This window comes from Manis pentadactyla, chromosome 10 (assembly GCF_030020395.1).
Source record: "Manis pentadactyla isolate mManPen7 chromosome 10, mManPen7.hap1, whole genome shotgun sequence".
Classification (NCBI taxonomy): Eukaryota; Metazoa; Chordata; class Mammalia; order Pholidota; family Manidae; genus Manis; species Manis pentadactyla.
In genome coordinates this window covers 75,554,078-75,581,593 of record NC_080028.1, presented here as the reverse complement: position 1 = coordinate 75,581,593, position 27,516 = coordinate 75,554,078, and the positions used below count along the sequence as shown (strand labels likewise).

General features: G+C 44.9%; 1 protein-coding gene across 1 annotated transcript in view; it reads left to right on the top strand.

The window, feature by feature from the left end:
• The window catches only part of GPR139 (G protein-coupled receptor 139), a 35,578-nt gene extending 10,415 nt beyond the window's left edge, over positions 1 to 25,163 (top strand). The window contains exon 2 of the mRNA XM_036916855.2: positions 24,142 to 25,163. Coding sequence (XP_036772750.1) covers positions 24,142 to 25,076 — 935 coding nt within the window. The 3' untranslated portion in view covers positions 25,077 to 25,163. The remainder of the gene's footprint in view (positions 1 to 24,141) is intronic.
• The last annotated feature ends 2,353 nt before the right edge of the window (positions 25,164 to 27,516 follow it).

Here is a 27,516-nt window from a genome sequence, read left to right as displayed (position 1 = left end):
TGCTGTCTCCACCCTGACCAGGGGAATTGTAAAGGAGGTAGGGTCTGGGCATGGGGAGGATCCCAGTAGGATTCAAAGGGAGGGAACTTCTCTGTATGGACATTGCAGGATCTTGGCTTTCTATGAAGTGGAAGCAGGATGACTTGGGCATCTCTCAAGTTAAAGTCATGACCAGCTGAACTAAGAGGATGGTAGGGCTTTAAACCCAGCATATGTTTTGTTTTGCTCCCAGTGGAGAAGGATGAGATGAGAAACCAGAGAGCACAATTAGACCATTGCTTCTGCACTCAGTGATATGTGTATCCATCCATCCATCCATGTGCCAAGATTTGCAAAGCAGCAGACACCATGCTAAGAGCCAGCCATGCCCCACCTTTGTGCTCATACATGCACACACTGGCAAGACCAGCATGATCAGAATCCCGAATAAATGCCAACAGTCACCTGGGACGCAATCAGGAGGGAGAGGCACATGGCAATACGAGGGCTTCTCAAGGGGGTCTCACCCAGACGTGAAGGCCAAGGATAGCGCCCTCAGGAGGAACAACTGAAACCTGAAGACTGAGGAAGGGCAGCTGGAAGGAAGAGGGTGAGGGGAGCGAGCTGCACCCGGACCCTGAGGCAGGAGGGGTCCTGGGGCCTGCACAGCAGGACAGAAAGAGGGTCAGAGTCTGGATGCCAGAAGGCAGGGTGCGGGTCAGGGAAAACGTGGAGTGAGATGCAAGTAGAGGGACACAAGACATTCCACAGTGTGAGGACTGATGTATCCACCGACGACTTCTTTTCCACCCACCTCATTTGCCAGAATGTTCAGCTGTAGGCAGAGCTGCAGCTGATGCTTTTCTGCCACAGACATTTCTTATCATTGTCAGCTAAGTGCCAAGAAAACCATCAGCCATGTCGCTTTAACTGAGGGCCTCTACACAGACATGTATGCGCACACACAAGCATCCGGCCCACAGTCAAGGATATAGAATAGCCTGGCGATTCTGCTGTGGCTGCAGCCCTTTGCTTTTAGCATTCCTGGCCTCACCACGGTTCTGCTCCAGAGCTGCTGACAAGAACCATCATCTGCCTCTTGAAGGAGAGGCAGCTTCCCTGGCAGGTGGTAGAGTGGAGCACTCCCTGGAGAGAGAACTCAAGAGACGGTGCCATGGGCATGCCTTGAAGGAATCCCAGGGCTCACATTCTTGACCCTCACAGAGCACGGTTCCCTCATCATGTCCAGGACCTTCCAGAGCACCACTTCTCTGGGCCAGATGGCCTCAGGGAAATAGGCATACCTGGGTTTGAGTCCCGGCACTGCAGCTTGGCCAGCTGTAAGGCCTTGAGCAGGTGATTACCCTTTCTTTGAGCCCGCTTCCTCATCTGGGAATGTGGTGATAATGACAACTTTATTAACTTAGTACATATATATGGAGCCACCCCTTTCATATGCCAGGCACCCTTGCAGGCACTGGGGGAAAGACAAAGCAGCATGCAAGGGGGTCCCTGCACAGGCATACAAAGGGGATGAGCAGTAAACAAGTCAACAATGCATAAACGCCACCAGGCTAACAACAGATGGTATAAGGTGATAGGGAGCTACATTAAATGGAGTGGCCAGAAAAGGGCCCTCCAAGAGCTGATGCCTGGGCTGATACCGGAATGATGAGCAGAAGCCGGTCCCGGGAAGCTCAGGGGAAGGGCATGGCAGGTGGAGGGGCCAGGAGGGCAAAAGCTCAGAGCTGGTACTAAGGCAGAGCAGTGGCTGGAATATGAGCAAGGGTGGGGTGCGAGTGGCAGGAGACAGAAGTGCACTGGGTGGGCCTTTTGGTCCTCAGTGAGGAATCTGGATTTCACTGAGTGCTGCAAGACACAGGAGCCTTTTAAGCAGGTGACATGACCTAATTTGAGTCAAAGGTCCCTCTGCTTCTGTGAAAAGAACTGTTGGAAGGTGGTCAAAGGAAAAAGAGGAGGTCACTGCCTGTGAGGGATCTCTGGGCTGCAGGGACGGAGTGAGTGGCCTGCAGAGCAATGGATTCAGTGCCTGGCACACAGAAGGAGTGTGGATTAAGGGTCCCATTCTCAGCCTCTCCACTATGCTCTGCCCCATACATCATCACTTCCATGTCCAGGTAAAGCAGCCAGAAGAAGGGAGTAAGCCAGTGACGCCCTCAGACATCAGGGACGTCTGGGCCTGGCCCTCTGGGGTATGCGGGAAAGCACCTGTGGCCAACCGAGAGCTATTGTCTCAGCTGTGGCAGTGGGCAAGCCCTGCTGTCGGTCGTGTATCAATTGTAGGAATCCTGAATTGAAAGCAAGTGCCTGGCAAGGAGAAAGCGGCCACCTTCAGCACTGTCATTTAACACGTGAACACGGTTGAGTTCTGGCCAGCGCAGTGGAGGGACACTGTCACCACGGCGGCACTCAGTTCTGAGGACCCAGGGCTCAGCAGGAGGAAGGGAGCAGAGCCCCCAGGGTTGAAGTAGAGACTGCAAGGACACCGTGGACATGGGCAGAGAGCTCATGGAAGAGGGAGGGAGGTGGTTGCCTCTTGGATCTTCTCAAAACACATCTTCTGGGCCAGAAGTGGAAGGCTCTGGGAAAGGAGAGGACTTTTTTTTTTCTTACTCACTGTCAGCACCAAAGGCTTCCTTCGCACAGCTGGTCAGATGCGAGCTGCCTATCATCCTTCTCAGCCGCCCTCATTTCACTTCCTGAAGAGGCCTGGACATGGGGTCCTCGCCAGCCAACAGCCCACAGCCCACAGGAAACTCAGACCCCTCAAGATGTGAGAGAAGCCTGTTGAAGGTTTTCTTAAAAAAGCAGCACTTCCCTATCAACATTCAGAGGCTGTCTCATAAAAATTCAGATTTCTCATAACTCTTGGGAAATTTTAAAGTCTGTCAAAACTGAGCACTCCCTGACTGTCAAGGGCCTAGAACTAAGTAACCATGGCCTCCATTAGGGGGAGCTGTGCCATCCAGCCCATCACAGTCCACATCTCTCCCTATTACATCCCCAATGCAAAGATTTTCTTAGACTTGGCCTGCTTCTCTCAGTATGTTCCCTGCCTTGCCCCTTGTAGGTTTTCGAATTTACTGTGTTAATGCCTGAAATCTGACTATGTATACCACACACACACACACACACACACACACACACACACACACACACACACACGGATGCAGTATCGGTTCACACCACCATACTTTTGACCTCATCTCTTTCTAACCACACTAAATGTTTTCCTCCAGGAAGGGAAGTTGATAAGACCTGTGTCTGAGATTCGCTAGACTTCCTAGCTTTGTGTAGTTAACTTCTCTGAAAGTCTATTTCCATATCTATAAAATGAGAGTAACAGTGCCCCTGGTTGAGGGAATACATGAGACAATACACATAAAGTGCCTGGCGCACAGTAGGTGCCTAACAAATAAGTTTTTTTCTTAAGACTGATGAGGATTTTTGGTCAGACCCCCACCCACTGGGACTCCTTAGGCTACAATAAGCATCAGGTCCATTTCAGAGGCCCTACTTTGTGCCAGAGGTTCTGGCGCACAACAATGGAGGTAGACAAAAATGAACGTGAAATGGTTCCTGCCTTTAAAGAATGAGCACTCAAGTTAGGTAGAAAGGCAAGTCCATAATCATAAGACAACATGACAAATTCTGTAAGAGGGGGAAGGCTGCAGCATTTAAATTCCTGCAGGGTTTTAAACTTCTCTTTGGCTGGGAACATTAAAAAAATGCTGGGTTAGGCTACAAGCCCTTGCCAGTAAGCATGAGTCTGAATCATCTCTTTGACTCTGATACCCTCTGGGGGGCCTTGGCACACAGTAAGGGACTTGGCAAGTCCTGGGTGGATGGATAGAGGCACCATCAGATGAACAGAGGAATGCTTTCTTCATCCCATACATGTAATTTCCGTGCCAATCTTGAAGAGACTGAAGGGACACATCTTGATCGTAACTATCTTCATCAGCCCCACCATTTACTGAGTGCTTACTGTGAGCTGAGCACCTGCTCAAACACACTGTTTTACACTGCCTCACGTGGTCTGCACAGCAGTGCCCGTGAGGTGGTACTTCTATCATCCCCATTTGGCAGATGGGGAGACTGAGGGTCTGAGCAGTAAAATGACCTACACAAGGCAGTTGAGCTACTGAGCAGCAGAGCTGAGACGTCATAGCCTGTGTCACTGCCTGTGTTCTGGGCTTGCTGCTGGGCCAGCTGTGACATTGGTATTCAAGGCATCAGAAACGACAAATGGCGTGTCTGCTGACCTCTGCCTTGGTTCACCCCCACAGCCTGGTCTTTGCAGACATTTTGAGGGACTATGTCTTCCTTCCTGATTGAGGACTCTCCTGGTGTCCCCACTGCCCTCTCCTCAAAGCAGATGGTTTAATTATTTGAAATTATTTTGAAGCAAGAACAGGGAGGTGAATTCCCTTTCCACCCCACACCTAACCAACAAAATGGAAATTGAGTTGCCTCATTTTTTTAAAGCAGCATATTGTGATGAAACAATTCCCCTGAAAAATCTGTCCTCTTCCAAATCTTTCCAAGGTTTCCTTCATTAGCCATAAGTGGGCTCAATTTCAGTCAAGTGCTCAGAATTCCAAATCCAGTTCATGATGTGAATGTTTATTGACCACCTATTATGTCCAGGCTCTATTCCTAATGCTTAAAAAGAGTCATCAATAATAGCCATTAATGTTAATATAGTGCTGGCCAATATGCAAAGTGAATAAAAATTTGCAAAGGGCTTTCTCATCCATTATGAAACTGAAACTCAAAGGAGTTAAACAGCTCTCCCAAGTTACTACTGGTGGGCAGCACTGAAAACAGAAGCTGCATCCTGGGACCTCCAACCTAGGGTTCATGGTTCCACTAACTATACAAAGTTGTGCAAGGTAGGAATGATGCCCAAAAGGGAGCCACTCCTCAGAATCCTGCTAGGACTTTCCATTCTCCGTTCATTTGCAAAGTGTGCGCTAGCTTCTGATGCCACAAAGACAAACAGATCTAGGCTGCTGCCCTCCAGGAAGGCACAGTCTAGCCGGAGAGATGAAGTAAACTGCATCAATGTGAAGATCAGTGTGACAAGCTAGAAGGAAGCCGATGTACTGTGGGACAAATAGGAAGGCATCAACCCCAGTCTTGGGCTGGCAGACAGTGCTGGGAATGCAGTGGGGGCTTTCAGGGCAGACATTTTGCCCCTTCTGTCTATTTCTCACCTGCCCCCTTTCTGGGACCCGATATGCTATGGGTCTGTCTGTTCCGGGCTAGAAATGAGAGAGATGAATGAACTTTGCCCATGCTTCTGAGATATGTACTGTCCAGTGGGCAAAACAAGTAAATTGAACATTATTAGGTTGTATCATGGAAAAGTGTCAATATTTGGTCACTTTTACCTTTTAAAATGTCCATTTTATGTGGTCCAATGTAGTATCCTATTGTATAATAATCTGCTGTTCTGAAGGAAAGCTCAGGGTGATGTGGGAGCCGCAAACCAGAAGCCAAATACTGCAGTCAAGCCTCTTCCACTACCACGCCCCCATGTAGCAGGATCCCAGAGCTTGGACATCATGATTGCCAAAGCCTTGTTGGTAGAAACTAAATGAATAGCCACTTGACCATGATTATAATTAACAGTCATTGAGTGTATATCTGTTGGGCACTGTTTCAAGCACTTCCCATGAATTAACTAATTTAATCCTTCTGACCCCATGCAGTAGGTGCTATAGTTACCCCATTCTATAGAGGGGAAACTGAGGCACGTGGTAAATTGTTAAGTGACTCAAAGTCATGCAGTTAGTGCTATGGCAAAGCCAGGCTTCTGATACAGACATTGGAAGCTAGAGACAATGCACCCATCTGCTCACCTGGAGCATGGGGTGCGTAATTCAACAGTGCTTCGGTCAGGACAGCTGCATGGTTCCAAGATCACCCAAGAGGGTGCTTCCACGAAAGCCATGGTCTCTTCTTCTGAAATGGAGATGGGGTTGAGTCACCCACTTTCAGGGGATAGAATTGTCAAAGTTGTCCACATGAGAGGTAGAGGTGTATCTCCATGAATCAGGTAGAAAGTGTCCTCTGAGACAGGTGTGGGCATGGTAATGGGGTGGCACCTAATTTCCCCAGCAGGCAGGCTGGGCTTGAGCCTTATTTTTTTACACTGTTAAGAGCCAGCACTAACGGAACAGTTCTGTGGGAGACTTTGGGCACAAGCAGGACTGGCTGGGGACCCGGGGAACAAAGAGCAGCCCGGCGCTGGAAAGGAGGCCACTCTTTTCACATCTTCTGGGAGTGTAGCCCTCCGACGGTGCTGGCATTTAGGGTGCTATGGATGGAACCTTCTTCCCATGCCATCCTCTAATCAACCGTCACTGTCACACCTGGGCTTTGGTCCGCTTGAGGACTCCCATGCTGGCGCGAGTAACATTTCAGCTCACTCTCTTGAGTTCTCTATGCATACTGTTATTTTATTTACAAATAATAATAGCAATAGTTATGCCTTCTTGAATAGTTATACTTCTTTTAGTTTCTTACCTTATCATTTTGGCTAATCTACTGATTTGGATTCTTATTAGTAGCATTAATATTGAATATTAAATAAGTTAAGTTAGTGTTACCGACAGTATTTTATGAGAAAGAGGAAAATGGATGAAGTTTTTGAACAAATGCAGACAGGTAGCTTTGGGAACAGGGGAGCAGGGTCCAAGGCAGAGCGATGACATCCCTGAAGTAACTCAGGTGTAATGTGATGACATCTAGACTCGGATGCTGCATAGAACAACTATTTATCAAGTACCTACTACATGTCGGGTTCTGGGCCAGCAATGAAGAAAATGGCCCCAAATGAGACCCCTCCCAGAGAAACCAATGTCAGGATGACCGAGGAAAGAGAAAAGACAGCATGCATCGAAGAGGTACTTGGACAAAGAATTGGCTGGATGTGGTTACAGGCAGACAACAAAAAATTACTGCAAGTCTCAAAATCTGGTAATGTAATTGATAATGACCAGGAAATTGACTGAATTTTTATTAGCTTCTGAACTGTTTTACAATCTAGTCATCTGAAAAAAGAAGATGAGAACAATGAAATGAGAATTTTTTGCTTATGAATGATTTTGAGAATGTGGATGCAAGAGAAATTAACAGATACTTTAATTTTTGGCTGTCCCACTCCCATACCAATCAGGCTATCTGTGAACTATCTCATGATAATTAACATTTGCCCAATGCTCCTCCAGTTTGCAAAGCCACTTCCCAAGCTTTGTTTTCTTCTGTCCCCACAACAACCTTGGGAGTTTGCAAAACAATTTCACTGAGATTATCGCACTGGACTCTTGAATTCTCATGGCTCATTTCCCTCAGGTCCACCCGCCAGCCAAGCCTGTCATCTTACAGTTCTGCAAACACAGCAGGCTTTTACACTTCCTTGACTCTGCACTTGTGGATCCCTCTGCCAAGAAAGAAGCCCATCCCTTCCTTGTTTCAACCAAGAAGTGCCCTATTCATTCTGGGAAACCCTGGGCAGGCAGGGAAATGTCTTTTTCCCTGGGGCAAGGAGGAAGGGCCCGCACCCTGGAGTAGGGAGCCCCCATCCGTGATGCCCATGTCAGAGGTGAGCAGGAGGCCGTGGGTACAAGTTCTGTCCTGCAGCTGGCTTAGGTGTCATTGCCAGCAATGGTTGCAAGGCCTTGTGCCTTCTTAAAGAATGCAGCAGTTAACACTTTGCAGGTGGACAGACCTGAGTTCAAATCCCTTTGTAACTCATAGCTTTGTAATCTTGGGCAGGTTTGCAAACCTAATCCTAAACTCTCTCCACTTTAGAAAGGAGAACCTTTAAAGTGAGGGGAGCAGCAGTGACTAATACATTTAAAACACATCGGTTTCTAGCATGTAATAAGGGATTGCTAAGTGGAAGCTACTATTTTTATTATTAAGAAGAGCAAAGGAGACAGTTTGTTTTGTCATAGGCAGGGGTACAGCAAACCCGAGGGGCACTGATCTAGATGGCTGGACAAGTCTGGTTCATGAAGGGTTAAGGACAAGGGTCAACCAGATAGAGTGGATGGGGGAATGTTCTAGGAAGAGGGAACTACACTGGCAAAGGCCCAGAGGCTGGAGAGAGTGTGGCTTGTTTGGGAGCTTCAGGTTCCTCTCAGCTGGGATGCAGGATAGGCAGGAGTGGTGAATGAAATTGGATGGAAAGGGGAGCAGAGGCCACAATTCCAGCGTGTCTAGTTTGCAGCCCACACTCTTCTAAGCAGTGTTCTATGCATTAACTTATTTAGCTCTCACAAATAGCTCCATTTTGCAGATGAGCAAACTGAGGCACAGAGAAGTCCGGTAAGTTGCCCAAGGTCACACAGCAAGTACACGTCAGCTCTTGATCCAGTACCCATCGCCACTTCTGTTCCTCTGTGACATTCTGGCCTGTGTCCTGAAGCCAGAAAAGAAACAAACCCCTCCAAAGTCACAAAGAAGCAAGCTGCCCTTCACCTGCTGAACCCAGCTTGTGCAAAGCGGAAGCTACCTTCTCTCTGCTGCCTCCCAGTGAGCAGAGATGGGTTTTAGAGGTTCCCAAATGTTAAACCATTTCCATATAATTATGCCTCCTTGACCTACATGTCATTCGGCTATGTGCATGGGCTGGAGGCACAAAAACCAATTTCTCCAACCAGAGAAAATTGCTTCCCAAGGCTCCCGGGTAATTGGATGCTGTCTTCTGGACATGGCCTGTTCCCTGTCCGTTCACGTCTCCTGGCACAGGTGCTGCCACCTCAACCTTGCATCTGCCGGGAGAGGCATTCCCGGGGTGGATAGGACATCCGCCAGGACAGCAGCCTTGGAGAGCATGCAGCCGGGCAGTGGGCTCAGGGAATTCTCCAATGTTCTTGAACATCCAGATCCCATGGAACCTTCCCCTGCTAGCACAGAGGGGGAAGGTGGGTACACTGTGCAGGAAGATGTTGCCACTCAGCATTTCTGCTGGCTCCTGTCAAACTTCATGTATGAGGAAGCCACATCACTAACCCATGTTTGAAAGTTTCAGGGAGGTATGTAAAGGATCCTGTTCTTCACCAGCCCCTGCTCCCCAACCCGCCTCATCTCCCCCCAGGGATGTCTGTGGTTTGGTACAGAAATAATAAATATCTTAGTAAAATCCTTTAATGCTTAAAGCCCTTTGACGACTCTCCATTTCCTCAGGAGGACAAATTCAACTCAAACCCAGCTGCAAAGCAGCTTGAATCATTAGAGTGGGTGCTGTCACTTCTCTGCTTCTCCAGCCAGGCCTCCCTCCCAGCTCTCTCTCTTGGAAGGGGCAGGCAACAGACATAAATGAGTGAGGCTGGTGGAGAAGGCCTCGCTGAACTGGAGGGCTCTGCAGAAAGGGAATGCAGGCCCAGCCTGGGCCTCCTTCTGACTCAAAAGGAGCACAAATCCTCAACCAGATATGAAATACTCCAATTTGGAGACATCTTAAAGACGCATCTACAACCCAGAATTCACCCCACAAGACTCCAGTCTGTGACCCCCATTCCATGCTGAACTTGCAGCTGCTCCAACAGCCATCCTCTCTCTCCTCTTGGCTTTGCACATCCTGCTTCCTCTTGTCTGCACACTTTACTGCCAATCACTCAACTGGCTCCTCCTGCTCCATATCACTGCACACATGCTACTTCTTCCAAAACACTTTCTGTGACCCTCTAGGTTAGGTTGTTACCCCTTCTTAAGTGCTCCCATAGGATAGTGTCTTTTGCTCTCATGGAGCTTCTCTCTGGGTGTATCTCTGGTTTCTGCCAGGCTAAAAGCTCCAGGAAGGAAGAAACTATTTCTTCTGGTATACTATGATATCCAAAGCTGTACCAAGGTGCCTGAACACTGCAGGGAGTCAGTATCTGTGATAGAAGGTCGGGGAGGCTGGCCTGAATAGTCCTGGTGAATTGTAAACTCTTCCTCATCCCAGAGTCTCTGGGTTTGGGCTGGCGAGCAACAAAAATAACATTTATTGAGCTCTCACTATGTGCCAGGTTCTCTTCTAAGCACCTGATTTAATTCCCACAAGAACTCTGAGACAGGTATTATTGTCCCCATTTTACAGATGAGGAACATTAAGGCACAGAGTATTTAAGAAACTTAGCCAGGATCACAAAACAAGGAATTGCAAACTTGGGAGTCAACCCCACAAAGTCTGCTTTCAGGACCAATGCTCTTAACCTCTCCACTTTTCAACAAGGGAAAGGGGCAGGGCTCTAAGAAAGAAACTATTACATTCAGCAAAGAAATGAATAACATTTGTGAGTACCTTCTACATGCAAGGCATGGTACTAATGCTTTTATATATGCTCAGTTACTCAGCCTTCTTAAGCCTGATGGGGAAATGTTATTGTCCCCATTGCACAGATGAGGAAACTAAGTATTATGCATGCCCAGGCAAGTAAATGGGGAATTTGAACTCAGATCCATCAGCCATTATCAGAGGTAACAGGAAAAAGGTCCCAAGATGCTACCTAGAGAATGAGGTTCAGAGAGAAGAATGAAGAGAGAAGGGGTAAGATCAAGTCACATGCCTATAATAGAAAACCATGAATGTGACAGCAAATGGATGATCCAGAGAGAGTGTAGTGGGGAGTCCATTCATCTGTCCATCCATCCATCCATCTGTCAATTTTTTATTCCACAAACATTGATGAAGTGCATACTCTTTGACTGCCCTGTGATAGGCCCTCAACGTTCAGAGAAAAGAATAGTTTCTGGGGCTAGAAGTAAATGGATGATAAAGATTTTTGAAGGAACTCATTACAAAAATGTGTTAAATACTCTAAGCCAATGAGGTGCTTAACTCAGAAATCAAGATCAGGAAGGCTTTAAAAATAAAAAGTGTGCCTGGCAAATGGCTGTAGGTAGAGAAGGCATCCCAGGCAGAAGAAATAGCACATGCAGTGCTAGAATGTAAGAGAGCGCTGTGCATTCAGGCAACAGCTTGTAACATGAAGAGCAGGATGCATTTGCAGGGGTTGCAGGAGGAAGCTGATAGTGTGGGAGGTATCTGGTTGGCCATGCAAAGACACGGGTTTGGCTACAGAACAGAGGTCTCAAAACCAGCAACCCACAGACCACACCATGTGTGCGTGTGTGTGTGTGTGTGTGTGTGTATGCACACATGCATATGTGTGTGAGCATGCATGTGTGTGTGTTGCTTGCCAGCCTTTCTTGAAACACTGGAAAAACTAGGCATAGCTGGCTGTCATTCCCTCATGGGAAACCACCAGGTTCTACTAAGTAGTGGCTGCCCTCTTAAAAGGGGGCATGAGCTGTCTACTTCACCAAAGGCCCCCACATGCCCATCTAACACACTGATGGTACCTGCCTAGCTCCTGGTGCCATTTGAGTTTACAAACCCTGGCATAGAACCAGAGAAGGGAACAGCAAGTCTGAAATGACTCCTCATGATGTGCTGGCATGTTCTGAGCACCAAGAACCCCAGGAATGGGTCTTACACTACTCCCGAGAGCCTGATATAGGTTTGGCATGTGGTTGGGCATCATTAAATTTATGTTGAACTGAATTGGATTCATGTGGAAGGTTCTGGCACAAAACCTCTTCTGGGGAAGCTGATAGTCTCAGAAAGATCTCTCTCACACACTGAACACTAAATTAATTTCCAACACTAAATCAATGGTCCCTTGATCACATCACTTGACTCATTTTCTACTGTAAACGCTTAGTAATCTTCTGGTCCTTCTGCATGTCTATGATTCTGTGTTGATCTACATTCATAGTAATTCATTCATTCATTCAACAGATATTTATTGAGCACCTACTATATATGCCTAAAATCTTGGCAATATAGTAATAATAATTATTATTATTATCATAAGCAAAGCAGAGACACTTCCTGCCCTTCTGGATTTCTAACCCATCTAAAAGTAATGATGGTAAAACGTGTAAAGCATGCAAGGTACCAAGTACTGTTCTAGGTATTTCCCCTATATTAATTCATTTAATGCTCACGAAAGCCTGTGACTGGTACCATATCATCATCCTTTTCATAGATGAGGAAACTGAGGCCCACAGAAGTTAAGTAAATTTCCCATAATCTAGAAAGTGGCGCATGGGTTTGAACCCTAGCAGCCTGGCTCCAGAAGCTGTTCTCTTTGCCACTTGTCTTTCTGGGATTAATCATAAGAACATGCTCTAGAACCTTTGCATATACTAGTGAATGTTTGTTTTTTCCTGATATCACATTACTGCTTTTCCTTCTTTTAAGTTGGAGACACTTGATGCAGACCTAATAGTAGAAAGCAGCTGGAAGCTGTGAAGTTGACAGCTGACTGCTGCAGTTCACACGTGGCCTTAGCTGCAGGACCACTAGCTGCTCCCAGGAATGGGCCCTGGGAAGAGAAGCCTTAAGGCCAGAAAGACAGCTTGGGACACTGGCTGAAGAATTATTCATTTATCTATATGTTGCTAGCTCCTGACTGAGCTGCCCTCGGTCCTGCCCCCTCTGCTCATGCTCTTCCTGGAACCCTGGAGTGCCTGTCTCCCCCTTGATGCCCCTGTGCGGCCTCTCCTGGCCCTAATATTGGACCTCATGCCACTTTATCTCCATGGGTCCGAGAAAACGCCTAAGCCCCCCCATCACACCTGCTGCTTGGTCTTTCCTTCTCTGCCTCCCCTGCTAGCAGGGAGAGACCTGCCTCCCTTCACCAGCAGCCTCAGCACTGTGAGTCACACACAGCACATGCTTTTTGAATGAAGGAAGGTCAGAGGAACGTGTGACTTACCCAGGGCCACAGAGCTGTAGGTAGCAGAACAGAGTCCTACTCAATCAAAATAGATCATAAGCTCCATGTAGACTCCATCCCCTTCTGTGTTTGCATATCACTGCATCCCCATGTCTGGCATGGTGCGTGGTGGGCAACTCAGTAGACGTATGTTGAATGAATGAATGCCAGCGTTGTTTAATTCTTCCTTTGTCCTTGCCTGCATGGAAGAAGACAGGCAACAGAAAATGAGGGCTTTGTGTTGGCTGTATTTTGTATGCACAATTGATAAGCTATTTGCCTGCAGCTAAAAATACCTACCCCTGGCAGCCATTGGGAGGCAGATGGATGGTGCTTAGTGCAAGATGTTTAATCAAACAGCGACAACCCAAGCAGAGTCACAATTAGCCTCTGACACCCCAGTGAACTCCAAATGAAGAGCCCGGAAGCCTCCGACATCCTGTTGGTCCCCTGGCACCCAGTGACCATAACCCCGGGCCACAAGACAGCAAAAACAAATGCGCATCCTGGGCACAAGGCAGCCGCCAGCTGGAAGTCAGGGGATGGGCGGGGTGGGCTGAAGCTGAACTCCTAGGAAGTATGCGAGGGAGAATTAGCCAGTGGGGAACATCATTTGATATTGGAAAGAGCAATGGAGAGGGTCCTGGTTGAGTATCCGGGACTTCAAGGAAGCAGTTGGATCCTCAGAGACAGAGATGAACTCTGTCTCTTTATCCCCCACTTATTCCCTGGGGCTGGGAGGACTGAGTGTTCTCAAAGGCCCTACAACTCCTCTGAAATGAATTCTTCCCTCAACTCCCTACAGGCTTCATACATATCAGCTGATACGCACTATTTAAAAGAAAACGAAAAAAGAGAAAAAGACGAAAGGATGGGAGGGAGGGGAGGAAGGAGGGAGGAAGGGAGAGGGAGGGAGGGAAGAGCAAACTGACCATTTCTGTATAATGGGCAGTTCCCTCTAGCTAATTATGGAAGCATCTGGACAAGCAGATGTGTCAAACGGGCCCTAGATTCTAAAAAATTGTTTTTGACTCCTGAGTCTAGCACACACTCAATGTCGGATCAGGCCAGTCTCTCAGCCCACTGAGCCTCAGTGTTCTCATCTCCATAATGGGAATATTTATTAACTGTATCTATCTGCTAATGTCATGTGAGGATTAAATTAATGCAAGTAAAACCTCTAACAAGTGAACCATTATTACTAAATGTGCTCAGCTCTCATGTAACAGGCATCTGTGAGTGGGAGAACTGGACAAGGCATTTGATATCTTTATATCCAACCTCAGCCAACTTCTTAACCCTTGAGAGCAGCAGTCATCCTAATTTGGAAAAAGGCGATGAAAACAGTACCCACTTTATTAGTAAGTATTAAACACAGGATATTTAATGTTAGATATTATCACATTGGACAATATTCAATATTATAGATATGAAATATGCCTCATAAATACAGAGAAATGTGTCCAGGGTCTGACACACAGTAAGTGCTTGATAACTGTTAGCTGCCTAGAGACATGAGTGTGGGCTCATCCTCTTCCTCTTCCCTGCTTCTTTGCCTTTGCATATATTATTCACTCTCCTGGAGAGCCCTTCCTTGTCTTATGCGCCTTTTAGAGTCCACTCACCTTCTCTAGATGTAAGCTATGCTACTGTCTTTATTATCGTTTCATTATTAACTGGCCAGTTTTGCAGATCTGGAAACTGAGGCCCTGAGAATGGAAATGGCTTGGCCAGAGGCACACAGGGGTCTTTGTCAGAACCCAGTCTTACACTAAGGCATCTCCTAACAAAACTGGGAAGCCTAAGGACACCTCCTCTCTTCTTCCAGTTTTATTGAGATATAATTGATGTACATCACAGTATAAATTTTAAATGTACAGCATCATGGTTTGATGTACACATATTGTGAAATGATTACACCTGTGAGTTTGCTTAGCATCTATCAGCTCATACAGATACAATAAAAAGAGAAAGACAAAAAAAGAAAAAAAACATTTTCCTGGTGATGAGAACTCTTAGGATCTCTCTTAACAGCTTTCCTCTATATTGTACAACAGTGTGAGGTTGGTGTTAATTGACCAAGTATGAGAAATGAGTCAGAGGTCTTTTCTAAAGCCAATTCTCCCATTCTCAAGAAATGAGAAGCAGCCCCTGCCTAGATCTGCCATTCCTTTTCCTCCACAGTGGGCCTTTGCCTGGTTCAGTTTATCACCTTCCCAGGACTGGTCATCACACTTACATCATAACACATGCTCCCCTGTGCCAGGCTCTGTGCTAAGAGCTTTGTGTATCTGATTCCCCCTAAGCCTCACAATATCCCTCTGAACCAGAATCCTTCTGTTACCCCACTTTACTGATGAGGAATGTGAAGCTCCTTGTGTTTACTTGCCCAAGAGTGCCAGCTAGAAATGTGCAGACCTGGGGTGATCACCCAGCTCCTCCCAACTCCAAAATCCATGCTTCTTATTTTAAAGAATCAGTCCTTTCTCGTAACTCCTCCACTCTGTGTTTGTGGGAAAGCCAACTCAAGCCCTGCCCCCATCCATCTGTGTGACAAACCCCCAGAACTGAGAAAACACAGCTGCCTCCATCACTTGGTACAGAATTTCACCCAGGATGGCAGCACTCAGGGCTTTCAAAATGCTTCTTCAGCTTCACAGCTGTGCCATCCTCAGAAGGTGACATCCTCTCTGAGTATCAGTTTCCTCACTTGAAAATGGAGCCCAGAGCCTGCCTTCTCTTGGCACTGTTATCCCCTTATAGTTTTCTTTAAAGCAACTCATTTTTTAAGTAACCTGAACATATTTTATAGGCAAGCTTTTATCACCACCCTAAATGGAAAAATAACATTCCTCTAATACCATTTAAACCAAACATATAACTTTTAAAGTACAAATGTTCATCAGCAAATCGCATAAAAATGATGTTATTTATCTATACAAAGCCACCAGCATATCGTGGATGCTCAGTATATGGCAGTCATAAGAAAATGAACTTTGGCACTAAGAAGTGTGCTTTTGTTTGGAAGTTTTTGTGTCTGTTGGCCAATCTGCATGTGGTTTCCTGGTTGAGACCTAGGAGTTGTCATGGTTACCCAAAGAAACTGCCCCTGGTCAAAAATCCAGAACCAATTTGGCAGTCAAGGGAAGGCCAACTGATTGGCCTGGATGAATGTGATGACCAGCCCGGATGCTGACTCACTTTTCCCCACTGCCCAGAAGGCCTGGATGGCAGCCATCAGAGCTCTTGCGGACTACTCATCTGCAGGGGGCAGCCTTGCTAGGTCTCAACTAGTTCTGGCCTGCAATGGAAACCACTGCTTTAAGTTCTGGGAAAAGCCAGGAAGGGTGCCTGTAGCTCCAGGGCCCAAGACCCTCACAGCAAATCCACACTATTTCTTCTGCTGTGGCAGACATCACCAATCCATCACAGCACACGCAGTGCTGAGTAAGCCCGTGCCTGGCTTTAGAATCCTTTCAACATGGTGCCTGACACCCAGTCAACTGAAAATGAACGGTTTCTGCTATCCCTGCCTCAGGCTGTACTCTCACCCTTTGCATGAGACCCTAGAAAGAGAGATTCAGAAAAAGGAGGAAATATTACCCCTAGCTTTAAAAAGAAACTACTTAATTGCTAAATGTAGTGAGAAACAGGGGTCTTCACAAGAAAGGTAATAGTGAAGAACCTAATAGTAAAGATACAAAGAACACTGAAGAGCTATTGAAATAACTAAAATTTAAAGGAACAGAGGCTATTTCAGAGAATGCAAGAGGCAACCGAGTTGTATACTCATGGCTCTTAAAGGCCACAGATAATGGCCAACATTTTTCTCCACCAAGCAGAGAAACAAAGTGGGGTAAGGGGTAGAATATAGCTGCAGCTAGAGGGATTAGGTTAGAGACAATGAAGAATTTCCTGATAGGGTGATAGGGGTTGCTAGTTAGTGCCTGGAATGATCCATAGAGGGAAACTAGAATCTTCTCTGGAATCCCTTGAGAGTTCAGACTCTTTCCTACTCATCTCTGCTTCTAATACATGGTCTGTTCTGTAGTTATCTGCTGAACTAAACTGGCCAGGTGTAAAAAGTAACAATGGCTAACTTTTACTGAATGGACACTATATGCCAAGAAGGATGCTAAGCAGTTGACACATGTTATTTCATGTACCCTTATGACAACTTCTAAGGGTACTATTTACTATGATGTCCATTTCACAGATGCAGGAACTGAGACTTAGAGAAATTAAGCACCACACATCACAACCTCTTCCAGCTAGGACATGTTCTCATGTACTTGGATTTTCTGGCGGTAGGTCAGCCTGCAAAGAGCAAAATGACTAAATGGCCCTTGAGAGCCCTCTGGGAACCTAGAAACCATCCCTCAGGGACTGCCTTTCCCGTGAGCTGGGGACCCACTGCCTGACCTCCACCTCACTGACCCACAGTCAGTTCTGTGCCCCTAATAACCAACCACAGGAGAGACAGTCCACATTTGGCAAGTGGAACAACAGGAAACAAGGATGTCTGGGACCAGTGGGCAGTGCCTGAGATTGGAACTGCATGGTGGGCCAGCTGCCCTCAGGAAATCCTTTCCTGCTCCTCTCCTGGGAGCCCTCAGGGCCGACCTCCTAGAGCCCTCCTATCCCCTTCCCCAGAGATCAGAAAGACTGAATATCAAGTGTTGTCAGCATCAACTATTTATTTCCCCTTCCTTCCCTCCAAGGTGCAGAGTGGAACAGGTAACAGCGAGGAGGAGGACAAACTGCAAGGGGCACTGCCCCACCCCACAGCTTAGGCCCTGCTCCCCCGCCAATGTGCACGAGGACAAGGCTGGCAGGCTCAGCGATTACTTCTCCTACAAATCTGTCCTTGGGGCATCTTCCAGGAACAGTGAAAATACCACCACTGGCACTGCTCACAATGTCAGGAGTCCTTTTGCAGCTCTAGGACAGGAGGGCTGACTCTTCTAGTGCAAAAGATAGGAGACTTAAAGGAGGAGGGAAGGATTTAAGTCACAGGAGATGGTGGCTGGAAAGGGTGAGTGTCTCTCTCCTTGGAAATTCATGAAAACACAGTTGAGGATGCAGAGAATAAGAGGATTTGTAGAAGGTAAACCCAGGAATTAATCGGCCCAGATAAGCAGCTCTGTGTCCTTTTCTGAAGACCTGCACGGACAGAACTGTAGCGTCAGTGGCATGCTCTTGTCACCTAACTGCCATTGCAATAAAAAAGTTCTTGGTGTCTAACACAAATCCTTTTGTAGCTCCAACCTGAGCTCTTTTCCTTCTTGGCAATTCTCTTAGCTGCCTTTAGGAAAGAAAGGTCGGGGGGAAAGTGTGTTACTCTCTTAACCAACATCTGCACTTTGGGGGATTTATTCTGCAGATATGTACAAAGATGTGTAATGAAACTCTGTAGTGGCCAAAAGATAAAATAAGTCCAGCCATAGGTGAATATTTCATGAATATTATTGACACGGGGGGAAAAAAATCCATGATCCATTTTTAATTGAAAAAAAATCAACTTGCACAACAGTATTACTGTGTGATCTCATTTTGTGGTGATGGTCATTATTACTAATTATATTTACAATTACGAGCATATAAATATCCTGGAAATATAAACACCAATCCACGAACAAGCCCCTATTCTGATTGGTGCAGCCTAGCAAACCACCCTAAACCTAGAGGCATAGAACAACAATTTATGATTATTTATCATGGCTCCTGCACTGACGGGGCTCAGGTGGGTGGTCCTTGCTTGGGGACTGCCATGCAGTTTCAGCCAGCGGACATCTGGGACTGCAGTCGCTTGGGGGTTCCATTAAGCTGGACGTCACCTACTCACTCACGTGGCTGGCCACTGATGTTGGATGTCTGCTCCAAGCTCACGTGAGGCTCCCAACCAGAGTCCCCGCACATGGCCTCTCCATATGGCTTGGACTTCTCACAGCTGGGTTCCAAGACGGAGCATCCCAATAGCAAGTATTCAAAAGACCCACTTATGACCTAGCTATACAGTGTCGTATCTGCCATCATCTACTGGCCAAATCACAGGACAGCTCTCATTCATGGGAGACTACCCAAAGGCAATGAATACAAGGAGGTGTGGTTCATGGGGCTACCTATGAAATGAGATAGTGTAGTTTCTCTGGAAAATGGGATGTGGGCTGATTTCCACTTTCCAGTGTCTAATGTAGAAGCTAACTATATAACCTCAGGAGACAGAAAGCCTGGTTGAATGTGCTGGCTCACTACTTCTTGCTGTGTTACCTCAAACAAGTTATTTAACCTCTCTGAGCTCTCATGCTCTCAAATAACAGTTTCAACCTCACAGGGTGGTTGTGACATTTAAGTGAGGTATTGTGTTTAAGATGCTTAGAAGTAAATGCTCAATAAAAGTGAGCTAATAATAACATTATTATACCCTGATATAATGTTTAATATTTTACAATATTATATACTGATATAATGTTTTACTTTTGTAATTGAAAAAATGATTTTTTTTTTCAAAAAAAATGGGGGAAAAAGGAAATGTAGCAAAACTAAGATATAAACTCAGAATTTCCAATCCATGCAGTGTTCCAGATGCCTCTCCCAAGGAACCTGCAAGGAACTGGCAGTCCTCACAGATGCAGAAAATACCTGTGGAAGATCTTGACAGCCCAACCTGTGTTGCTCTTTCAACCACTCCCCAAATCCTCTCAAGTTTGAGCACAGTAAACTGCAAAGTACAGGAAATGAATTCCCCTAAGAAAAGAACCAAGAAGCTTTGCAATCACAAAACACGGGCTTTATATTACCCAGGACCTTAAACCTGTCCAATGGCACCACTGACAGAAAGGATCTGCTTTTTAGAAGCATTGACATTTTGATCATGAAGTTCACTGGGGCTCGCTTGAATGGGGTTGGTTGAGTTTGACAACAGAGTCTTGGGCCAGTTTGAGAGGAAAGCTGAGAAACAGAATCTCAGGCAGCAATGATTTGGGTTTCTTTGTTTCTTCACCCATTATAAACACACAGACCCTGTCAACACCACTCTTTTTCACTGGGGGAAAAAAATGTGCCACCATGGAAACGAAAGGATTTTTTGATGTAGGGAATTATAGCAAATGTCAAACCTTAAGAGTTGAAAACTCTACCTTCTTGTTTCTTTTTCAGAAAATCAATGCACAGGCATCGTTCCATTCTCCTCTGGAACATCTCACACATCTCTCTCATCCCAAGGATCTCCTAAGTGTTCTTGATGTTGCCCTGGGGGAGAATCTACCTGTACAAAAGAAATGGGAAACTCAATGTCTGCGGGTTAGTTTCTCAAGAGAGGCAATTACTAGAAACTTAAGGAAATGTCAAATATGAATACCTAGCAATTTCATTTGGTGTTGATGACTTGCCTGACTTAAAGCACTAATTAGAAGGGGCTGAAATATTTTTAATGAGTTTGGGTATGGAAAATTCTTAGCACCAACTTCAAACAGCATTCAACTGGGAAGTAGAGACAGTGGTGGAGTCACTCTGCAGAATATGTACATTTTCTTCTGTGGAGACCCCATCATTTATCCATTCCTGCTTATAGGTTAAGGGGTGGAACAGGAACATGACAGAGAAATGACAGTACTTTTCTACGTTAGGGGCAACCTAGGGAACAGGAATCACTTTCCTACAGCTGAGAACCCTTTCCTATGCCTGAAAATAAACAAAATAGAACATGATATGTCTTAGAATCAGACAGAACTAGTGGCTCCTCTACTTATTTTTTTTACCCAATAATCCAAGCCTCAGTTTCCTCATCTGTAAAATGGGGATGATAATACGACTGATAAGACACCTTCTTTCTGTTCTATGAATACCAACCTTATTCCCACCACAGAGCCTTTGTACTTGCCATTTCCACTGCCTAGAATTCTTTTCCCACAGATATTTTTCACAGTAGATCCCTTCCCCTCATTCTTAACAGAATTCAAATATAACTTCCCAATATTATAAAAACATCCGTTTGTCTCATCCCTTGGTTTTATTCTGCCTAGTATCACTATCTGAGGTTTTCTTGTACATTTTTATATTTATTTATTGTCTCTCTTCTCCACTTAAACTGTAAGTCCCATGATAAGAGGAACATGTCCATTTTGTGTGTTAAACCCTGCATCTCCAGCACCTCATTACAGTGCCGGAAACACAGTAAATGCTCAATTAACATTTATTGAATGAACAGACTCTCAATCAATAACTAACATTCACTGACAACTTAGTACATGCCAGGCACTGTTCTAATCACTTTATTAAAATTATCTTAATCCTCAGAACAACTCTATGAGGCAGATATTCTTATTAACCCCCTTTTATAAAGAAGGAAACTGAAATATAGAGAAATTGAATAAATTTGCCCAAAGCCAAAGAGCCAGTAAGCGGTAGAGGCAGGGCTAAATCCTCAGCAGCCCGAGCCCAGACTCTACACTCTTAATCTCTGAGCTCTGATGCTCTTGGCTTGAGAGGAGAGCACCAGACCTAACTTCACAGCTTGAGTCCCATGAAGCTCTGGCCATATATTATTAGATCAAGGTAGACTTTTGACCCACACCCTCCTCCAAAGCCTTTGCCCTTCATTCCAAATCTGTTCCCCCAGAGCTCTTGTACCACTGGGTGTGTTCTCATTTCTCTCTTTAATACTTAGCCACTTGAGCGTTTTTCTAACCACTCTCTGAGTGACTACTTGGAATGTCTGCAATACCAATTTGTACCCACCATGAGCCCATGCACACAGAAGGTAGATACTAAAATACTTTTTGAAAAGATTTATAAATGAATAAAACACTTTGGAACCCTTTTCAATGGAACACAGCAAAGCTATTTAGTAAAACTACAAATGCAAAAATGTTTACAAAACAAATAGAAATCAATGTGTTCCTTGCCTTAATAAACCTAACTCTTCGTGCTTTCCCCATGATAGAGTCTTTGCACATGCTGTTTCCTTTGTTTGAAACACTTTCTACTCCTAGCCTTTTTGCCTATTTATTTCCTACTCATTTTCCAAATTTCAGCTTGAACATTACTTCCTCCGCAAACCATTTCCTGATCACAAATACCACTTACTCTAGCTTCCAGTTACACATTTTCTTCTGTGGTTCTTCAGCTGGTGCTTTTCTTGCCTAGGAGCTTCTAAGCTCCACGAAGGCAAGATGGTCCATGTCTATTTTATTCAACATCTCCTCCCAGGGCACAGCTCATAGTAGGTGCATGAAAACCCTGCTGAATTCATGAATAAACTTCAGAAATTTCAGGTTTATAAACACAGAGAACTTTGCTTTATTGGGCCTTTTAAGTAGTGACTTGAAGTAGAATTTACTCGTTATTTTTCTCTATTGCATATAGTGTAACATGCCTGTGTGGTGTCCACACCCCCACTTGGAATTACCAACACTGCAGAGTGGTTTAGAGCCTGGGTGTCTGTCCTGGGTTTGAATCCTGACTAATTAATATAATCAGTACCTTACATTCACCACCACTTCAAACTGTTATTTTTTAATTTTCTGAATAAGAACAAGGACAGCACAAACTTAAAAAAGAAAACTGACAATACCAAGTACCAAGAGGAAATGGAGCATGGACTCTCATGCTCTGCTGTTGGGAGTGTAAATTAGCAAAGCTACTTTACAGAGCAATGTAGCAGTATCCAGTAAAGACAAAGACACACATACTCTGAAACATAATAAATACGCTTCTACATATTTACTACCCAAGAGAAATTCACAAATAACTACTTCTCATGAGTAGTTAATAATAGATTAACAATGGTACTTTGTAACAGCAAAATCCAGGAACCAATTTAAATGTACATTGTTATATATATGTGTATATATACACATATAGAATATATGTGTGTATATATGTATATGTTTATATAAAAGGTGTGTACACATATAGACATACCTGTGTGTACAAATATGTCTATATATGCACAGACATGAATCAACAAATTACAGTGAGTTTAGATGGTGGAATATTATATAGTTGTTAAAATGAGTGAACTAGAACTACATGCATAATATTGAGTGAAAAACTCAGCATATACAACAGCAGTTTCAGTACAAAGGAAAGAGTCCATAAACGTGGCCCTGAAGACTGAAGACTCCAGGGAGAGAAGGAAGGAGAGAGGGAAACAAATGGGCCTTGAGGCAATTTCAAAGAAGACTCCAACTGTACCTATAGTTTTATAAAAAAGAAATGAAGCCAATATGGCAAAATGTTAAAATTTGTTTAATCTGACTGATGAGTGCACCAGGATGTGTTTACATGTGAACTATTATACACTACTGTAAAAGACAAGATCCAGATCCCAGCTCTGCCACTGGACTTCTTAGACACAACTTCTCTGAAACCCTCGTTTGCAAAATGAGATTCATTAGGTTTCTTGTGGGAATTAAGGACGTTAAATGTGTAGAATGAGTTCTAGATATTATCCATTGGGATATCATTTCAGAATTGAGTCCTAATGACTCTCCAGATGTGTCTTATTCAGAGAGACATTTGTTTTTTAAACTGCTCAGAAATTATGTGGATGTATTTTCAAAACAAATCTGACCCCAAGGAAAATAATATGCTGCTACTATTTTTGCAAAAACTATATACATGCCTATTATATAGACATATGTAAGTATGGATATTTACTAACTATGATTGTCCTGAAGGAGAGGTTCTTGGGTGGATAGAAAACAAGAGCAGAGGGAAATTTACTTTTCTCTGCTATTATTTTTGATTATATACCATGTGTGTAGATCACCTACTCTAACAATAGTGTAATTTATTTTTTAATTAATCTGAAGGTCATGATCTTCTCCGCTTCTTCAATTCTAAACCCACTTGAAGAGGAAAGTTCCTAAAATTCGAGTTCTAAGAAGGTTCTCAAGCGGTCATGTAGCCCAGTGTCCTCCCTGAACATGTGAGGCAGGAAAAGCCATCCCTGTCCCACATTCTCCATGTACTCCAACAAAAGAAAGAGCATGGGATTTGGGGTTAAGGAGCGCAGCTTTGGTTCCTATCGCCATGACCTGCTAACTGTGACTCTAAGACCCTTCCTTAAGCTCTCACAGTCCCAGTTTCATTTCGGAAATGAGTGCAGTTGGCGGCACCACCTCTAATGGTTGTGTGAGGAACAAGTAAACTACAATGAGCATAAAAGTTTGTCAAAATGCTATCCAAGTGTTTGTAGGAGGCGTGATTTGTAGTGCAGAGATTGTCCCTCCAAAGTATTGGCTCAGTCGATCTGACTCCATGGGAGGGCCCGATAAACACCCACCCGGGCCCCTTTGTAGCCAGATGATAGTCATCATGCTTCAGAGATAAACGCAATCTCTTCTCTCCCCAGCCAATATCCTGACAGTGATCATCCTCTCCCAGCTGGTGGCTAGAAGGCAGAAGTCCTCCTACAACTATCTCTTGGCACTTGCTGCTGCTGACATCTTGGTTCTCTTTTTCATTGTGTTCGTGGACTTCCTGTTGGAAGATTTCATCTTGAATATGCAGATGCCTCAGGTACCCAACAAGATTATAGAAGTGCTGGAATTCTCTTCCATCCACACCTCCATTTGGATTACTGTTCCGTTAACCATCGACCGGTATATCGCCGTCTGCCACCCGCTCAAGTACCACACAGTCTCCTACCCAGCCCGCACCCGGAAAGTCATTGTCAGTGTGTACATCACCTGCTTCCTGACCAGCATCCCCTACTACTGGTGGCCCAATATCTGGACTGAAGACTACATCAGCACCTCCATGCATCACGTCCTTATCTGGATTCATTGCTTCACTGTGTACTTGGTGCCCTGCTCCATCTTCTTCATCCTGAACTCAATCATCGTGTACAAGCTCAGGAGGAAGAGCAATTTCCGTCTCCGTGGCTACTCCACAGGGAAAACCACTGCCATCTTGTTCACCATTACCTCCATCTTTGCCACACTGTGGGCCCCCCGCATCATCGTGATTCTCTACCACCTCTATGGGGCGCCCATCCAGAACCGCTGGCTGGTGCACATCATGTCCGATGTTGCCAACATGCTGGCCCTTCTGAACACAGCCATCAACTTCTTCCTCTACTGCTTCATCAGCAAGCGATTCCGCACCATGGCGGCTGCCACGCTCAAGGCCTTCTTCAAGTGCCAGAAGCAACCTGTTCAGTTCTATACCAACCATAACTTTTCCATAACAAGTAGCCCCTGGATCTCGCCGGCCAACTCACACTGTATCAAGATGCTGGTATACCAGTATGACAAAAATGGAAAACCTATAAAAGTATCCCCATGACCCCATAGGCTTGGCACCTAGTGCCTCTGTCTAATCCATTTCCAGACAGGAGGTGGCCCATCCTATGGCTGAACAGCTCTCCTTAAGAGTGCCAACCTGATTTCCTGTCTCCAAGGACTGAGTAACTCTCAGACTGGTAGATGAGAAAAGATGGAAGAGAAGAAAGAAAAACATCAATCTTCTTTTCATTTATGCATTTCTGTTCACAAAGTCATGTTGACAGCAAAAGTTCCTGCCAGTTTGAAGATGCCATTGGAGATTGTGCCATCATCTTGTGGTAAGGGCACAGAGTAAATAGTCTGTGACTTAGCCCTGGCACCATCCGCAGTTACTGGGGACCACTCATTTATGTGACACACTAAAGCCACAATATCACATAGCTGGCCATGCTCTTCTTTGGAGCTGAGGTCATCCATCACCTCTCTGTGCTGTTGCCAGCAGCTAACATTGCTGCCCAATTCGGGATTTTTCCAAGGTGCCCTTTGTCTACAGAGGGTTATGGTCTTGAAGTGACCCTGGTAGCCCTATCTACAGAATGACACTGTAGGACAGGGGAATGTTGAGTCCCATCCATACTCTGGCCAGAGCTTCTTCAGAAAGGCTCCAAACCAACATAACTATGACCTTCAGACCTGGAGTCTAAGATCCAGTCTTTCTACTTGCCATTATGTATAGATTTTATCTATCTCCTCCAAAACAGGCCCTGCCTGGTACATGGCAGGAAAGGAGGATTTCTTGAGCCCAGAAAAACAAAAAAATAAGTCCACTCTTGCCGTTGTTTCAATCCATCCCTGTGTCAGCTGTGTACACTCCCTTTTCTTGAAATAGCTTCTTGTTTCTGTGCCACTCAGGCTTCCTGGAGAAGCCTTTCGTGTGTAGAGTTGCCAGCCCTGCCTCCTTCCTTGCTGAAGCCCTCACGAAATTGTTTTATTTTGAAGTGACTTCCAAGCTGGATTTAATTTTCAAGGGTCAGGAACGGTAGCTCTCCAGGTGTGAAGGGAAGCATTCTCAGCTCTGCCCACAATCCAGCTGGCATTGTCATTCAACCACAGATGCAGATGCAATCTACGTGGAATGGTACCCGTGTTGTTTGCATGTCTGCCCTTTCATGCACATGGCTCCAAAGGGCAGCGCCAGTTTTTGGTGAAGCTACTTAGCTTGGAATCTTTGCAAAATGATTAAATTATTTATTTTCCAAGGCAAGAACAATTCTAGGATATAAATGATAGGGGCTTCCCTGGGAATTACGGCTCATGTGTGTCCACGCACAAACATACTTGATTATATTAAGCTCCTATTACCCAGTGGTAAGTTTTGAAAGGGAAATCCACTTTGGGGTTCCTCAATATTTAGCCATATTTTAAATTTCTCTCCCAGATTACCAGTATTTCAAATTATCATTGTTCTAGAAGAAATCTCCCAAAATGATTTTGGAAGTGCATGATATTTTTGATAACCCAAAAAATGCAGAAAGTCCATCTGAAACACTTGGTTCCTCCAGCTGGATTTTTACTGCATTTTTATTCCTAAACTGGAAGACATGTCTACCCTTTTTAAGGGAATTTTCAAAAAATAAGGGCAGTAGAAAAGGCCTCAGTGTGATATAAGCCCCAAACTTCAGGCAATTTCCTCAGTATTAACTCAATATAATTCTAGGTCATATTAGTCCTGATAATCCCAATTCCTACGCTTTTCAAATGATTGCAATAGAGTTTCATCCCACCCAAAGATAAGATTCTAAAGTCTCTGCAAGAGAAAAAAACTCTAGCAGTTTTTTTCCACAAAGTCCTCAGGAAGAAGCCATGTGGGAGACCAAATTCCATTCCATCCCTCTAAAAACTCAGCTAAGTTCTTCTCCAGCAATGGAACAGGTTGCTGTTTCTTTGGTTAAGGACAAGACAGGGTTGGCTTGTGTGGTAACCCTCCCTGTTGTGTGACTCTGATGTATCCAAGAACATTAGGATCACCCTGGTGCAAGATGCACCCAGACAAGGGGTGCACAGAAGTTGTCTGACTGAGGCTATAAGCAGATTTGCACCTCCCACATCACACTCTCCCCAGGGCATATGCACACTGAGTGAAATGGTGGGCAGTCCACGCACTTCCCTTAAATTGCATTTCTCTTTGTTTCTGTTTTGCCCAAGCACATGTAGTTGAATTCCTGTTTGTTGAGTGTGTATGATGCGATTCCACCACACCCCTGTATGAATGAACATTCACCAAAGGCTACCTATACCGAATATATATATATATATTTATTTGTTTGTTTGTTTTTAAACACAGAGCTCTGAAAAATGCTAGTCTGAGCTATATGTGACTGAATCAGTGCAATATCTATAAAGATTAAGCAATTCCTCTTTGAGAATGTATGTAAGATGGAAACCATGTATGTGGATCTCAATGCTCCCTGCTTCACATTTTTGACTGTGTGTAAAAATTA